The 17496-nt window shown below is 35.3% G+C and overlaps 2 protein-coding genes and 1 non-coding gene across 4 annotated transcripts; 1 reads left to right on the top strand and 2 right to left on the bottom strand.

The window, feature by feature from the left end:
- Positions 1 to 109: 109 nt before the first annotated feature.
- On the bottom strand, positions 110 to 4430 carry LOC112752841 (uncharacterized). 2 transcript variants are annotated; one of them, XM_025801572.3, is made up of 8 exons: positions 3434 to 4430; positions 3049 to 3171; positions 2602 to 2749; positions 1849 to 1938; positions 1601 to 1655; positions 1349 to 1471; positions 602 to 658; positions 110 to 500 (listed from the first exon to the last, which is right to left on the bottom strand). In XM_025801572.3, the coding sequence occupies exons 1-8, from the start codon at positions 3658 to 3660 to the stop codon at positions 361 to 363; spliced, it is 963 nt and encodes a 320-aa protein (XP_025657357.1). In that variant the 5' UTR covers positions 3661 to 4430; the 3' UTR covers positions 110 to 360. The 2 variants fall into 2 exon arrangements, with proteins under 2 accessions (XP_025657357.1, XP_072077081.1); XM_072220980.1 differs by having other exon boundaries at positions 3049 to 3242; positions 3434 to 3691.
- A 5467-nt stretch (positions 4431 to 9897) lies between these two features.
- Positions 9898 to 14624, top strand: LOC112752809 (disease resistance protein Roq1). Its single transcript, XM_025801571.3, has 5 exons — positions 9898 to 10612; positions 11161 to 12277; positions 12411 to 12683; positions 12792 to 13595; positions 13889 to 14624. Exons 1-5 carry the CDS (start codon positions 10131 to 10133, stop codon positions 14423 to 14425), a joined length of 3213 nt encoding a protein of 1070 aa, XP_025657356.1. The 5' UTR covers positions 9898 to 10130; the 3' UTR covers positions 14426 to 14624.
- A 45-nt stretch (positions 14625 to 14669) lies between these two features.
- LOC112764054 (U5 spliceosomal RNA) lies at positions 14670 to 14789 on the bottom strand. Its single transcript, XR_003182990.1, has one exon. It is a non-coding gene; the product is annotated as a U5 spliceosomal RNA (small nuclear RNA).
- Positions 14790 to 17496: the final 2707 nt, after the last annotated feature.

Here is a 17496-nt window from a genome sequence, read left to right as displayed (position 1 = left end):
ACCAATATCATGTAGGGCTTTCAAATAGAAAGTTTATGGATAATCAACCTACCTGAAATCATACATTAGACATTTTTTTTTTGTCTAATATATAGAACATGCAAAAAACTTGAAACTTTGGAAAAACTTTATTAACAATTCATAGGATGAGTTAGAATTAACCATTTTGTTTTAAATTTAACAAGTGTATAAAACACCTATGCTGAAGAAACAATGACAGTTTCTCAAGCCAGACTAATTGAATTTCTAATAAGAAAGTCCAAATAACGGTGGTGAAGACTGAAAAAACTGCCATTGTTTACACAACCAATCAGGCAAGCAGTAATCCACACCCTGTAATCCTAAACCAGTAATAATCAACTACGACAAATTATTTTGGAGAGGAATAGATTGTCTACCGGGCCACGATTCTATCTTTTGGAAATACTTGGGGGGTACAACTCCATCAAAACCTTCTGTCAAGATAACCTTGTTGTCAGAAATGAAAAGCTTCATACCTTCTGCAATAAGATTGCAAAAGGAATATATCTTTAGTTACTATCATCAACAAACAACTAAGAAGTTCAGCATTTCAAGAATTGTGATTGGAATGTTATCATACCCTCCAATGCTTTTCTAACATCTAAAAAGATCAGAGCATTTACATCTCGCCTCATACCTGGGAATCAAAATAGAAAACTATGTAAGAATTCAAGGACAAAAACTAAGTAATCAAACTTAACTATAAATGGTTGCATGCAAGGGAATAACTAAAACTAAAGGGATGCTAGCTGTAGTTATTCAATAGAAAAGATATCCTCAAGAAATTGAGTAAAATATTCCAAGCAAGTACTTTAATATCCATAAAAATATCTCATGTTACCCCAATTGCTAAGAAGAGATTTCCAATCAATTGCCACCACCACCCCCAACAAATGATCAAGGGTAAACAAATGCTTAAAAATGCAAACCATTATTAGTTATGGTACTTATGAGGGCAATATTGAATGGCTTAATAGCATAATTGATTTACTAATAAAGAAGTGAAGTTTACAGGCATTTTGTTCCAAGTAACCAGTTTATTCAGACTTTGGATCATTGACTAATTATTATTTGAATTACTTTCATGCTAACATGTTTAGTGATTATACTTATACCAGGCTCTTGTAAATAAGCACAAGTAAAGAGACATATCCAAATTCCAAAGTTAAAGTGCTTAAGTGGTTAATCACAATAGACAAGATATCCGTATTTCTTTGCTACCGTATAACATAACTGCGAGCCTTAATACTGCAGGAGGAAAATGACCAAGCCTAAACAAATAGGGAAAAAAATATCCAAATGAATTGTTGATAGCTAATCACATTACCGCTTATTATTTCTCCATCTGTTGGTAAACCACAAGAGAAATGAACATGCAATCTCTTCATGCGCTTGAGGCCAGATTCTAGAATTGAATCCAAGTTCTTTCTGTAGGTTCCGTGCACGCAAACTGCATATGGTAGCAAAATCAAGAAAAAACAAAAAATAGAAAGTGGGGATGAAGAAAAATAACCATTTGGAGAATATGACTTGCAAAGACAGCAAAGTTAACAGAAATACAGCTCCATTGATTATTCACCTGGAACTTCTTCAGCTGAAAGGATTGGTTTCAACAAGCTTTCAGTTTCAACAGTCTGCAGATCAAAAGTTAATCATGTATTTTAATTACTCCACAAATGAACAATTTAACATAAAATGACATGAGAATGTCTATGTAATATTCATAAAACAGAGTACAGATCCAATTATTTAAGGTTTGAAGATTTTCTTAAAAACTTCAAAAGCAATTTAAATGTCTCCACATTCAACTAAAACAGAATAGTTTACCGTTATTGTATGGCCTTGGTTAGCTCGTATAAGTAGCTCCCCATTCTCTTCTATAAGGCTGAAGCGCTGCTTATTATCCTTTCGAACGGCCTGAGAATAAACATGAAAGCATTTAGAATAAAAGGTCTTCAATTAATACTTAATTCATATGAAAATGAAAGACTAAATAAACACAAATAAATAGCATATAGATACAGTTTACAGAAAAAAAGTGGTTATAAATACAATAACAATTCATAAAAAAAGATAAGCCACGGATATTATGTAGCAGTAAGTAAAGAATTAAGAGTGGGATACACTTGACCAGCTACAATCAACATGTTAATCCTATCCGATTCATTCAACTATTGATTTTTACTATTGTTAGTTGCAGAAGGGATGGATCAAGAAATTCTGAAAACCATATTGTGACTGCTTTTACAATATCAAACTAGTATCACTCTGCAACAAAAGATTTAGAAAAGGAAATTCTATGCAGAGGATACAGGAATAAAATGCTAAATAGAATAACAAGTCGAAAATGTCGACAGACAGAATACAATACAATGTATTTATCTCGTATGGTAAACAACAATAAAAGTGGTACCGGAGTTTTTGTCTTGTATCTATGATGTGACTATTTTCTATTTTGCTATTTTCCCCAAGCCAAATGCTTCTCCAAAATGCAACACAATAATCCAAATGACAATAGAAATGGCAATTATAACAAATAACGAACAAGAAAACAAAAAATATATGAATAATTAAACTGACCTCCCTAACATCATCAATATTGTGGGATCTTAATGGAATATTAGCAAATGTCTTCATATTCAGCTTTAGCAGATCATTAACTTTGACATAACCATCACTTCGCATATCTAAGTTCAATTCAGATGCCATATGACGCAAAATCCTCGTCCTGCAGGTATCACCAGAGAAACATACAAAAATCACTAACTTTGACTTAGAAAGAAAATGGGTGATATATAATGTTAGTACATTGCATAAACCATACATACTAATTTCCTATGAGCAGTTGCTCTACAAAAGATAATTTACACTTTATAAAATAGTTTATTCTATTAGAAAGACAAACAAGGTACATAAATTTTTCTCCGAAACTTGTTTTGATGGACTACAATGACAAGAAATCAAGAATTATCCCACAAAAACAAAAATTGAGAGAAAATAATGAGCACAGAGCGAAGTAGTGCTTACAGGAGCCTACCAAGAGCGTCAATTTTATCCTTCCCGGAGCTGCCACCACCACCACGGCCACTGCCACGTCCTCTTGTTCTTTCCATGTCGTTCCTCATATCAAAAGAACTTCCTCTTCCACCACTGCCACTCAAAAGCCCAAAAATGGCATCAGTTAAAAGCATAAAACTTTCTGCTTCATTCCCTAGAAAAACCTACCATTATCATACAAAATTAAAAGGAAGAGGAATTAAAAAACAACAAAGAAGCAAAAATTAGGAAATTTGAGCTAAACGCAATGATTCTGAGCAAGCTTCAACAGCAAGACGCAAAAGAAACGAATTTTAATTCGATAATAGCTATAAAGAAGGATAATTGTTTGTTGGAGAGAGAGAGAGAGAAGAACCTGGAAGAGGAGTGAGCGTAGGAGGAGAAGGAAGAGGTATTCGGGTTTCTGCTTTTGTTGTTCATTGTTGGAGGAAAGTAAGAGGAGGAAGACGGAGAGAATAAGAGAGGAGACGGTGAGTTAACGGTAACGGTAACGGTAACGGAAACGAAAACGGTGAGACGTGGAAGTAAGAAGCGGCAGTGGCGCAAAACAAGGATAGTGCTGTCGCTCACCGAAGCAAACATGGATGGATATTTGATTGATGCAGCAGAAACTAAACGATGAAGAGCGATATAGAAATATGAGCTGAGCTGAGCGGAACTGAGCCGAGCCAAGCTGGCTTCTCAAAAAGAGCGGAATTGAGCGCGCTGACATTCGTTTAAGCAAAACCACTTTTGCACCAAAATTTTAAACAAAGAGAACCTGATTCCATATTTCGATTCCATTCTACTCTCAAAGACTCGAACCAAAGTGGCAAAGTCATCATATTAACTCACTACAAAAAGTTAAAAACCTCACTCTTTTAACAAAATGTTAGAAATCACATCACAGATTCACAGTTCTCTCAAGAAGCAATACCAAAGTGAAAAGTAAACGTTTAAAGAGATTACAAAAAGCATGCAAATAGTCAAATAGATCACAAAAGCAGCAAGCAAGCAATGCAATCCCAAAATTTTTCATCCATATAAGGAAAAACTTTCCTGGACGACGAGGAAGAAGCAGTGATTACAGTCGGCAATGAGCACTGCGCGGCGGAGGGAAGGAAGCAGCAGCAGGCCAGCAGCAAGAAACTCAGCCAGTGGCAAGAGAAGGAGTAAGCGGCGGCGTCAGGAAGCGATGACGATGGAGACGAAAAAGCAGCAATGGCGAGGAGGATTCACAGCAGAGTGAGCGATGAGCCAACGAGGAAGAAGAGTACCGGAGGACGGCGAGCGACGGCGTGCCAGCGGACCTCACTCAGGCGCAGCTCTGTTTCAGTCGTGTACTCACTGCACAGCGCAGTTCTTGTCAAATCATTAATTAAATGAAGTCAGCACTCAGTACGTATAACTAAACCAGGTCGGGTCATTATTTGGGTTAGGTAGATCTTTTTTCTGTTGGAGGGGTTATTGGGTTTATGGGTTAATCTGTGATCCTTTTTGTGCGAGTCCGACTAGCTATTGGGTTGGGTTAAACTGCAATTTGAAATTCTTGCATGTATTTTAAGAAAAAGCAAAAAATAATAAAAAAAAAGAAGACAGGCTGCCCCTGCGATTTTTTTTAAATAAATAAAATAAATGTTTTATTTATGGATAAAGCTAGTTTGGAGTTTTTTTACCGATTTATATTGCATTACTTATCTCGTTTATAGTGTAAACAAAATAAATGTGTATATATCTCGTTTACAGATATATATTGATCATTATCTCCCATGATCACGTTTGCATTTATAGTGTAAACGAAATATATATACACTTATTTCATTTATATTGTAAACGAGATGTAGAAGACGTTTGTACTGTAAGCGAAATAAAGTACGACAAATTTTGAACAACTATAAAAATATCTGTAACTATTTGTATTCTCCACAAACATTTCACTTCTTCTTCTCCTCCGTTTTTCTTCCAAAATTAAGCAAAAATATCTAATGATAGTGGTTATGTGATTATAAGTGTGTATCCCAATTGTCATATGAGAAACAATGATACTGGAATTATATTTGAGTGTGATAATCCTATTCTATTACGCACTCGGAGAGTAAATACTTTGTTTGAGCTAAAGAGTCTAATATTGACTCACCTTGGTGTTAACAGGACAAAAGAGATTGGAGAAATTGGGTATAGGTTACTAGCACCGATGGAAATGAAATTTTTCGGTTTCATCTATTTTGTCTCTATGGCGATGAGCATGCCTCATATTTGATATTCACGGGAGAATCATGGCAGAACAAGTCATGGAGCTTTCTACGGAGGTTGGTGATGTTGGTGGTGGTGGATTTGGCCACTCAAATTTTATTCAGAATGACCCATCTCTTGCACTACCACTGCTTCAGTGTGCTAGTCCAACATTAGACATGGACGTAGATAGTAAGGAGTCTGATAAAGAGTATGTTGCCGATAGCAATGATAGTGGTTCTTCTTCTGATGATGATGAGGAGGAGGAGGAGGAGGAGGAGGAGTTTATACCAAAGTCTCCGGTCGGTTCTTCAGTTCGGTATCTTTTGCCTGTCCTGCCAATTCTGGTCTTATTGTTGTACCCAGTCACTATCATACATTGGATCTGGATGTGATGTACAAGAAAACTCCATTTTTCAATATGGGTGGGAATGATTACAATATAGACAGTGATGTGGGGTTCCACATTGGTCACAAATTCAAAAGCAGAGAGACAGTCATGAAAGGCGTGAAGAATTACAGCATTCGTAGAAGTGTTGAGTACCGAGTTATGGAGTCGAATCGATCAAAGTATCATGTGCATTGCAGTCAATTTACAGCAGAATATCCTTGGAGTCTCCGTGTTGTCTTGTGACAGAATCTCAGATATTAGTAAAGTCAGGTTTAACTGTAGTGTATATTCTTATTTATCATTATTATTTTAGTTATAAATGTCTATTGATTATATTTTATTTCGTTAAAAAGATGCATAAATTTGGCGGTGCGCACACCTGTTTAGCCCCACCATGTTCCAATACCATCGACAGTTGGACAACAACCTCATTTGCAGTGTCATCCTACCTCTCATATAGTCCAACCCATCAGTCACTATCCTTGTTCTACAATGTGTAGTTAGACAAAGCTATCACTTCAAACCCTCATACAAAAGGGTCTTGATGGCGAAGCAAAAGGCAATTGTATAAATATACGGTGATTGGGAGAAGTCATATATTAAGGTGTCGATGTTGCTGTAAGCATTGCAGATTTGTTGTCCCAGAACAATATGTAATCTCAAGGCGGTACCGCACTATGATGGGCACTTGGTGGTACACGACTGCGGCCAATTTGATAAGGTTCTAGGCTTTTCCTCTCTGTGTGGAAGCTTTTAAGCATTGCAAGCCCTTCGTCTCTGTCGATGGCACGCATCTATATGGCGAATACGGTGGTGTGTTGCTAATTGCAGTGGCACAAGATGGAAACAGTAACATTCTTCCTGTGGCATTTGTAATTGTCGAGTCTAAGACTATGGAGTTCTGATCGTTCTTCCTTACCAACTTAAGATGACATGTAACACCACAAGAAGGACTTTTGATCATATATGATAGATCACAGGCGATCAAGGCCGTACTTAGAGCCGAGGAAAGTGGTTGAAAGCCTCCTAGAGCATACCATGCTAATTGTGTCAGGCGTATAGCCGCGAATTTCATGTCTCATTTCAAATATGCTGAGGAAAAGAGATATCTCATAAATGTTGTTTATAGTCCAAGCAAGGCTGGGTATGAGTAGTAAATAGATGCTTTGAGAGGTTTATTGCGTCAGATGGCAGACTAAGCCAGTAGATTCAATAAAAAAAAATATGGTTACAGTATTGTGATAGCGGTCACAGATTTGGGCAAATTACAACTAACCTCTTTGAGTGCATAAATGCAATTATAAAAAGTACGCGGCATTTACCGATTTCAGCCATCGTTCGATACACTTACGAAAGGCTGCAACAGTTGTTCGTAAGAAAAGGCAGGGAGGCACAAACACAAATGACAGCCGGTAGTCGATTTTCTCAATGGCTGCTAACTACGGTAGAGAAGAACAGGGAGAGAATTCCCAAAATGCGTGTTACAGACTGTAAACGAGATAAGTTGCGTGTCATAATACATGTGCAAACGTGATATGTAAAATGGTAAATGTATCTTATCTCATTTACAATATACATACATTTATTTCATTTACACTATAAACGAGATAAGTAATACAATACAAATCGATAAAAACACTCTAAATTATTTATATCTGTAAATAAAATAAATATTTTATTTATTTAAAAAAATCCATTGCCTCTGTCCACAAAATTTTTGGGTTGGGAATGGATATGTTAGGGATGGATTGAATCTAGTAGATCGGGTCTGTTTTGTGGACCTTAAACTGAGTCCAAAAAATTAGATAAACAAATTTATTAGATAACTTTTATCCATATTAACTGCTCTAATTTTATTTTTATTTTTATTTTTTATGTTTTTAAAGTTCTGTAGTCTTTTAGAAATTTTATATGTTGAAAAATTAGTTTATTTTATAATTGTATTTTAAATATAATAAAAAATATTAAAAAGATTAGAAATTAAACTAAAGTTTATTATTAAATATTTTATAATAGAAACCTGTATGAAAAAAATTAATCATCGTGTTTAAAAATATATATTTGATATTTTATAAAAAAATTTATTACACTATTATAAACAAATTTAATTGTTGATTTATTGTAGACTTTGATTATTTTACTATGACATAATAATATAGGAAAGCTTTCAAATGATCCAGTCACCTTTACTAGAATTCTGATGATTCACGCACAATAAGGTTACATGTTAAAATTTTGTCGTGTAGCATGTTGTGTAATATCCTTGATATCCCTGGAATAAACTGAAAAATAACCACAGGAGTAAGGAGCTGGAATCAGCTTAAAGAAAAAATAAGCCGAGTTGCATATGATCTGGGTCCAATTGGGCTTTGTTTGATTTTTTTTTTGTCAGGGAGGAAGTGAGTCTAAAAAGAGCAAAATTAAAGGAATCGGTGCATGTATAAAAATTTAGATGATTTTTTTTTCTTTTTTGTCATTGTTGGCATTGTTGGAATAATGATGGTATTGGTGTCTTATTGATGCATTTAGTGAAAGAAAATCAAACTCGTAATAATAATGATGCATGGAAAGATTGTGGGGGCAAGGTTAAATTATTTTAGGTAAGAAATTCAAAACGTTGTCGTTTCTAAACCCCCCAATGCCCAAGGTTATGGTGAGCAGCCACCCGTGGAGTCTTGGAAACTGGCCTAACCCTTCATCGTCTTGCTTTTCTGTGGGTGTCTTTCTGGACACTGTGTCTTTGAAGATGTGTCACCTCTAGCACGACGGTTGTGGTGTCGCATGCAATCCGTGCCGTCGCCGTCAGATAGTTGACTGCTCACGCCGGGACGAGCCGTTTGTCTCTAAAGGTAGGCACTCACCAGTGTCGCGTGAACGTCGTCGCGCTAGGTCGTCCCCGTCCGAAGGTCAGTCGCTGCCTTCCTGCGGTCTTTTTCCCGGCAGCAGCTGAAGACGAAACAACTCCCGGTCCTTGGGGTGGTGGGCGTTGATATGTTATTGCCTCTACTGTCAGTTGAGTAGGTCATCAACTTTCACCGTCAGTAGGGTCCTGGAAGAACAAGTTGTCGTTTCCACCTTTCGAGTCTAGAGGATTGGCTTCGCAGGGTTGCTTTCTGATTCAAGAATGGGGTTGGAAGAACAAGTGAGTGAATAAGGCGGTGAGGGTACTTGGCTCTGGTTAGGGTTTCTTTGCACCACAACATTATTAATGAAAGAACCATCACTACTTAAATCTCATATAGCTCAATCAATCTCGATACTTGTAAAAAAAATCAAAGGCCCATGCCTTTTAGTCCAGAAAAACCCAACTCACTCCAACGGCTCCACTTGTGAGCTGAGTTCACAGTTGCGGCTCTATAAATTGACAACATACGACATCTGCCCTCAATGTTAATACTCCTGTTACTTTTTAGGTCACGCTTTGAACGGGTTTAGAGAAGAGCTTACACCATCCTTCTATGATTCTAGTCCATAATAATTCCAAAAAATTTACACCGTCAACATTTTTAACTATATATCTCAATGGTACTGCAGCATGGCATAGCAAAATGTCCGTAAAGATGACTGAATCATTTAAAAACTTTCTAATAATATAATCAAATAAGTGTTACATTTTTTAAATGGTCATTATTATTTAAATATTTAAATTAATGTCAGACACATAAAAAATAATATTTTTTTAATATTTTCAAATAAATGCTAATAAACATCTGATCTTTTTGTTTAAAATTATTTTTTTTGATACAGATCAATTTTTTTAAAATTGAAAAGTTGATAAAATAATAAAATAATATTTCAATTATTCTTAAATCAAGATAATAAATTAAAAATAATAAAAATTATAAATTTAAAAAAATTAAAATATTATTTTACTATACTACCAATTTTTTAATCTCAGAGATTCTTTTCATTTTTTTTCACAATTTAACTAGGAGAAATCAGATGAGTTTTTTACTTTTTATTTTATCTTATATGTCAGGAAAACACTTACATACATATACTCATTGTTTAAGGGAAAAAAAAGGAACAAAGAAAAGAAAATAATAATAAAAAGAACTCACATGGTGATTTTTTTCTCTTTCAATATCAATATCTCTGTAACTTACAAAATATACTCGTGGGGAATTACCTAAACGCCCCCCTGAATTATTAGTAGAGTTATAAGGAAATAGTGGTAAAAAGATTTCATGAAATAAACTCTCTGCATGCAGAAAATTCAAATACATACAGGTCCCATTTGCACTGCACACGTTGAATTTGTGGACCTCTTGCTACCACAAAAATTTTCATGTCCACACCACCTTTACCAATTCCACAATGCAGCACAAAACTCAACCTTCAAAGTCTTTCTTCTTTCAATAATATCTCTCCTGATCAGTACTCAAACCTCAAAATTTCTTGCATCAACCTATAAACATTAGTTAATGATTTTTCTATCATCTTTAGTTTTATGGCACATGTTTCACCATCAACATCATCATCTTCATTCTTCTACAGCTATACTTATGATGTTTTCCTAAGTTTCAGAGGTAAAGATACAAGAAAAGGCTTCACCGGAAGCCTCTACAATGCATTGCGTCAAAGGGGAATCCACACCTTCATTGATGATGAGGGCCTCAGAGTAGGGGAAGAGATAACCCCATCACTTCTAAATGTGATTGATGACTCTAGGATTGCCATTGTTGTGTTCTCAAAGGATTATGCTTCCTCAAGTTTTTGTCTCAAAGAACTTGTGAAGATCCTTGAGTGTGCGGATTCAAAGGGTCGCCTAGTTTTGCCTGTTTTCTATGATGTGGATCCTTCTGATGTGAGATATCAAAATGGCAGCTATGGAGTAGCGTTGGCTAAGCATGAAAAGAGGCACAATGTGGAAGAATGGAGAAAAGCTTTGAGTAAAGCTGCAAACTTGTCTGGTTGGCATTTCAAACAAGGGTACTGTCCCCACACTACCACTCTTTTAAAGTTGTTTGTTTTCATAATTCTTACCTTCTTAGAGGAAAACTTTATATACTCTTTAATCAAGACATTTTTCTAGCAATATCAAGTTGATCTAGCAATGTAAGGTTCCATTAGATCCTTTTCTTGTGATCTGGAGAGCAAGTTTTAAGATTGTAATAAATTAAAATAGTTGTGTTGGGAGGGTCATCCATGAACCTTGGACCGAATTTGTTGATCTGGTAATAAGATTCGGCAAGAAACCAAAACTATGAACTAGGCAATACTCTTTGGTCTTGATGCATTCATTAATTTCACAACAATAGACTATCTTGATTAGCCCAATATTAGATACTTAGCCCCATCAGTCTATTGATTAGTTCTATAAACAAGATATTTGAATGCCCTCAACTGTATCATGTTAGTAAAAGTAATCAATAAACATTTTGATATGTTTTGGGAGTTAATTGAAGTTGTAAGTTATTATATCAAAAATCTAGTATTGATTCTTTTGGACCCTTCTTTTGTTGCTTACTATTTTGCAGGCCTGACTCTGAATATGAATATGTGTTTATCAACAAGATTGTTGAAGAAGTCTCCAATAATCTCAAACGAGTTCCTCTACACATTGCGGATTACCCTGTTGGGCTGCAACCTCGGGTTCAAGAAGTGACTAAACTTCTACGCATTGGGGTTGATGATGACAAGGTCAAGATGGTTGGCATTCATGGGATTGGTGGAATAGGCAAAACAACAATTGCTTGTGCTTTATATAACTCCATTGCTGATCGGTTTGAAGCTTCGTGCTTCCTGTCTAATGTTAGAGAAAAAGCAAGCAAGAATGGTTTGGTATCACTGCAAGAGTCACTACTTCTTGAATTGGTTGGGGAGGATGTTAAGTTGGGAGGTGTGAATCATGGAATTCCAATTATAAAAAGGAGGCTCAACCAAAAGAAAGTGTTGCTGGTTCTTGATGATGTTGACAACTTGCAGCAGTTACGAGCTATAGCCGGAGGGACTGATTGGTTTGGTTCTGGTAGCAGAGTCATCATAACAACAAGGGATAAACATTTGCTACGTTCACATATAGATGTGAAAGTAAAATCATATGGGGTCAAGGAGTTAAATAAAGAAGAAGCTCTTGAACTGTTAAGTTGGAATGCTTTTAAAGGAAACAAAGTTGATCCAAGTTATGCAGACCTTTTGAATCGTGCTATACGCTATGCAAATGGGCTTCCATTGGCATTGACAATAATCGGTTCAAACTTGTTAGGGAAAAGCCTAGATGAATGGGAATCGGCATTGCAAAATTATGAACAAAGGCCAAACAGAAGTATTCAGGAAATGCTTACTGTCAGCTATGAAGGTTTGGAGGATATCCAGAAGGAAATTTTCCTTGACATTGCTTGTTTCTTTGTTGGTGAGAAGTTGGAATATGTGAGCAACATGTTGCTGCACGGCCGCGGCTTCAACCCCGAGTATGGTATAGGAGTTTTGATTCAGAAATCTCTCTTAATGGACAAATATGGTCATGCAGCAATGCATGACTTGGTAACAGAAATGGGGAGAGAAATTGTGAGGAAAGAATCAGAGGTAGAACCTGGCAACCGCAGTAGGCTATGGTTCTATGAAGATATTATTCATGTTTTAGAAGAAGACATGGTATGTAATATGCATGAACATGTTCTTTCACATTTTTCTTTTGCTCTACTTCTTCAATGTTTGAATCTTAAAAGAAACTCTTAACAACACGTTATACATACTCTAACACACTATGTTCACTTGTGTTTTGCAGGGATCTGAGAAAACAGAAATCATGATCATAGATTTGCCTGAAGATGAAGAAGTGTATTGGACAGGAGAAGAATTTAAGAAGATGAAAAACCTCAAAATACTTAAAGTCACAAATGCAAAGTTCTCCACAGGTCCCAAGCATCTCCCAAATACCTTAAGAGTGCTCGATTGGGAAGGATATCCATCACCATGCTTACCACCGGATTTTCGTCCACGGAAACTCAGCATGATGAACTTGCCTAACAGTTCCCTCAAGTTGGATAATCCCCTGAAGGTTTTCAAGCATAATTATCCCATTCTTCCTTAATATATTTGGTATCAAAGCACCAATGAAGCTAGCTTTAATTTGTTCATACCAACTGCTTTTGCTGTGTTCTTGCAGAACTTTAGGAGTTTGAGTCACATGAATTTTGAAGGTTGTGAAACATTAGTACAACTACCTGACATATCTGGAGTCCCAAATTTGACAGAACTTTGCCTTGATGATTGCACAAATTTGGTTGAAGTCCATGATTCAATTGGATTTCTTCATAAACTCAGGAAGTTGAGTGTTAAAGGATGCACTAGCCTCAGCACATTTCCTCATAGCATCAACTTGACATCTCTTGAAACACTCTCTTTGTGGGGATGCTCAAATCTTAGAAACTTTCCAGAAATTTTAGGAAAGATGGAGTTTCTAGAAGGTGTTGATTTGGGATCAAGTGCGATTGAAGCGCTTCCTCATTCAATTCAAAATCTAGTAGGCCTTAGACGGCTCGACTTGATCAGTTGCAACTGGCTTAGTCAATTGCCAAGTAGCATTTTCTTGTTGCCGAAACTCGAGTCATTGGAAGCTGAATATTGTAAAGGGTGTCAAATATTAATCAATTATGAAGGACAAGAAAATATGGGCAGCATAGTCTCTTCAAAAGTGAAGGATCTTCACTTTAGATCTTGCAATGTATCCGATGAACTTCTTCCTATTTATTTCACTTGCTTTCCCAACATAGAAATGTTACATTTGGGCGCAAATAACTTCACAACCCTTCCTTCCTGCATCAAAGACTGTCGCTTTTTAACGAGCGTCTGCTTGGACAATTGCAAGCAACTTCAACACATCACAGCACTTCCACCAAACATCAAAACTTTATCAGCAAGGAACTGCATATCCTTGACTTCACACTCTACAAGCATGTTATTGAGTCAGGTGCTACTCTTTCTAAGAATTGCTTAACTTTCATGTAAGCATAACTTGTGAAGTACATCATTAACTATGGTTTTTATTTTGCTAAAAATTATTGTCTCATACCTTAATCATGTTTCTAATGTTAGGACCAATGTAGAATAGTACAGAGCAATACTTTCTTACTACATAAAAGCACAAACAAAATCATCACCAAAAACAATTGAAAAACCTGCATGAACTCGTGTGTGTCATTATTAATATATGTTGACTTCCAATATCTAAATTTTGTGTTTCCAATCATTCACAATTTATAGGAAATACATGAAGTTGGGGGGACACACTTTATGTTTCCAGGAACAAATATTCCAGATTGGTTTGACCAACACAAGGAGGGAGCCTCACTGTCTTTCTGGTTTCGAAAGAAATTCCCAGAAATCGCGCTTTGTTTTGTTTTCGGAGGCTTGGACAAGGAACCTAGGAAATTTGAGGTCAAGCTCCATGTGTTCATCAATGGCAAGCCATCATTCTATTCCAATGAAGGCAACAGCTTCAAAATGCTGACGGATCACGTGTTCCTATTCGATCTGCAGAAGGAAGTGGAGCTTCCTTCTTACCAACTTGACCAAGTAGTTCTTGAAAATGAATGGAATCATGTTGAGATTCATTGTTTGCATAGTCCAACAGTATTAGAATCATCCCTTGATATGGCCATTGTGAAATGGAGTGGTGTTCATGTGTACAAGCAGGGAAATAACATGGATGATATTTCATTTTGTAATCCTCAACACAGAACATATGATTTGGTAGCTCGTTATCCGTGGATCAAGGAACCAGTTTGCACTCTCAAATGAGACCTCAGATTCCAATGCAATGGTGATGAGAACCATTGGCATGACTAGTGAAAATGCTAAGAGTCTTGAGGGAGAGGATGGAAGTGGAAGTTGAACTAATGCTCAATGCTTTTTCTTTTCAAGGTTCTTATCCAATTTATGTGACCGAATCAAAGGTATTTTTCTTTCGAATGAATAATACATGATAGAATTAACTCAATTAAGAGCATAAAAATCAGACCTTGTGACTTAAATTACAGGAACCACTCCTTAAACAGGAGGGGATCCTTCAAAAATTTGGCGTATGCCACTTTAAGCAATGTTCACACGGTATTCTTTAGTAAAAGGCGAAAGAATAGTTCGCACTGTGAACATTGTATGGCTGCGTGATTTTGATTTTAACCCATACCAGTTTATATAACATCTGTCACATCGGAACCATAGGCAGTTTCTCCGATGTCAGACATTTTTCATAGGCAAACACATTCATCATTCATGTCAAAGGTTCTTGAAATTAGTTTCTTATGACATACAATATCCTCTCTTACCATCATGAATCACATATAACAAATTTCAAGATCGCTCACCCACGAAAACCACCTCTAATTGATTAAAAAACAAAAAAATTCTTTGACATCGCAGCCATGAGACATTCATTTGCTATACTGACAAACTGTCCTCCTTAATGTATTGTTCATACTAGATGTTAGTTAACACTGAATAATCTAAGTATTAATCTAACTCTTCTATTTCTCTGGAAAATGGAAGTTATGTGATAAGCAAAGCAAAGATTTCTGGAAATCAAGTCAAATTGTTCTTTGATTAACAATTCTAGTTAAACCCAAAAAAGGGTGAATTCAAAAAAGCACGTATATTTAAAATTTCAAGCGTAACAAAACTGGCTTTACCATAGGATTTTTATTTTAAATGAATTAAAAAATAAAAAAATTATTTACTATGCAACCAAGAATTTTTTATTTAAATAAACTAAAAAATATTTTATCTACTAAAATAAATAATTTTAAAAATAATTATAAAAAAACGTACCATGTCCTATCTCGTTTAAAGTGTAAACAATATAAGTTTACACGTATCTTATTTACACCGTAAATGAGATAAGGCAAAGCAAATGACACGTGTATATCTCTTTTACAGTGTAAACGATATACCGTAAAACAAATTTTTAACCGTTATAAAAGGATGTGCAACCCTTGGTATTCTCCACATACATTTCATATCTTCTTCTCCTCCGTTTTTCTTCCAAAAAATAGGCAAAAATGTTCAATAGTAGCAGATACGTGATTGTCTGTGTATTCCAATTGTCGTATGAGAAACAATGATAATGGGGTGATATTTGAGTGTGATAATCTGTTACCGTTGCGCACTCAGCAAGTAAGTTTCTTGTTCGAGTTAAAGTGCCTGATATTGAGTAATTTTGGTGGTTTAGGAAGAAATAAGATCAGAAGGATGGGGTATAGGTTGCTAGCAGGGACAAATCTATACACATTATAGTGAACTACAATTTGAAATATTTTTTAGTAGTATATGATAATAACATTTATTTGTCTCCATTAAATTATTGAATTTGACACCACAATAATTTTTTGCTCAACTTTTAGTAATAGTCAATTTAAGAATTCCATATTAGATGTTTATTAGAATGATTAATTCTCAATTTAAATAAGATTCGTGTTCTTTCTTAGAAATAAACTCAAAAGATATTATTTATCTTTTTTTAAAATTAGTTTTAGTTTTTTCTGTAGTAACTACATTAATTGAAAGAATTTTTTCAATTATAAATATCACTGAGAATTGGCTTTTGATTGTATGAGAAGTGAATTTCTAAATAATTGTTTAGTGATATATAGAAAGTGAAACATTTTGATTGTATTGTTAAAAAAAATTACTCAATTTTTTTTTTTAAATATGAAACCTAAAAAATAGAATTCTAAATTATATATTATTATTTAAATTATTATTTTAGTGTTTTAATTTATAAATTATATATTTTGAAGACTAATCATATTTTATAATAACAAAATATAATTATAACAATAATTATGCTATATGTACATAAAAAGTAACTATCCGTATAGAATATATATTGAAATACGAAATATATATTAAAAATAAATTAAACAATAAATATATTTATACACAATAAATAGTGATTAATGAATAATTTGATAGTTGATTTATATACACATAATATTTTTATTATAAAAATTATTAGAGTTCATCTATCTTATGTCTTAAAAGCTCATATTAAAATTACAAATTGAGAATATTTTTATTAAAAATATAAAAAAATTTAAGTTTTCAATATATTTATTTTGCAGTTATTAAATGAAAAAACTTTTTCGCTAATGATAAGCTTGTCATGTGCCCTAGCTAATCCCAAATTATTATTATATTATATATATTTTGTCCCCACTGTCAAAATTTTCTGGATACATCACTGGTTGCTAGCACTATTTGAAAACGGAGTTTTTCGATTTCGTCTGTTTCGCCTCCATGGCGACAAGCATGTACACCTCATGTTTGATATTTATGGGAGAATCATGGCGGAACAAGTGATGGAACTTTTTACGGACGTTGATATTGTTGGTAGCGGTGGATTCGTCCACTCGACCTTTGTGCAAGATGACTCACCTCTTGCACTACCACCAATTCACGTTGCAAGTCCAGCGGAAGACATGGACGTGGATGATGAAAACTCCGACGAAGAGTATGTTGCAGATAGCAACGATAGTGGTTCTTCTGAAGATGATGAGGAGGAGGAATTTGTACCAGAGACGCTAGCCGAGGCAGCGGTGTGCTATGTTTTGCCTCCCCCCTCCCACCCAGTTCTGGCGCTATCAAACCCCCCTCCCACCCAGTTCTGGCGCTATCAAATGTACCAAGTCACTATCATGCATTGGATCTGGACACGATGCATGAGAAATCTCTGTTTTCCAACACCGAAAAAGACGATTACAACCTAGACGGCGGGGTAGAGTTTTGCGTCGGCCACAAATTCAAAAGCAGAGATGCAGTAATGCAGGGTGTGAAGAACTACAGCATTCGTAGAAGTGCTGTGTATTGAGTGGTCG

Source organism: Arachis hypogaea, chromosome 2 (genome assembly GCF_003086295.3).
Source record: "Arachis hypogaea cultivar Tifrunner chromosome 2, arahy.Tifrunner.gnm2.J5K5, whole genome shotgun sequence".
Classification (NCBI taxonomy): Eukaryota; Viridiplantae; Streptophyta; class Magnoliopsida; order Fabales; family Fabaceae; genus Arachis; species Arachis hypogaea.
The sequence above is the reverse complement of the archived record's forward strand: the minus strand, read 5'-3'. Positions and strand labels throughout refer to the sequence as shown.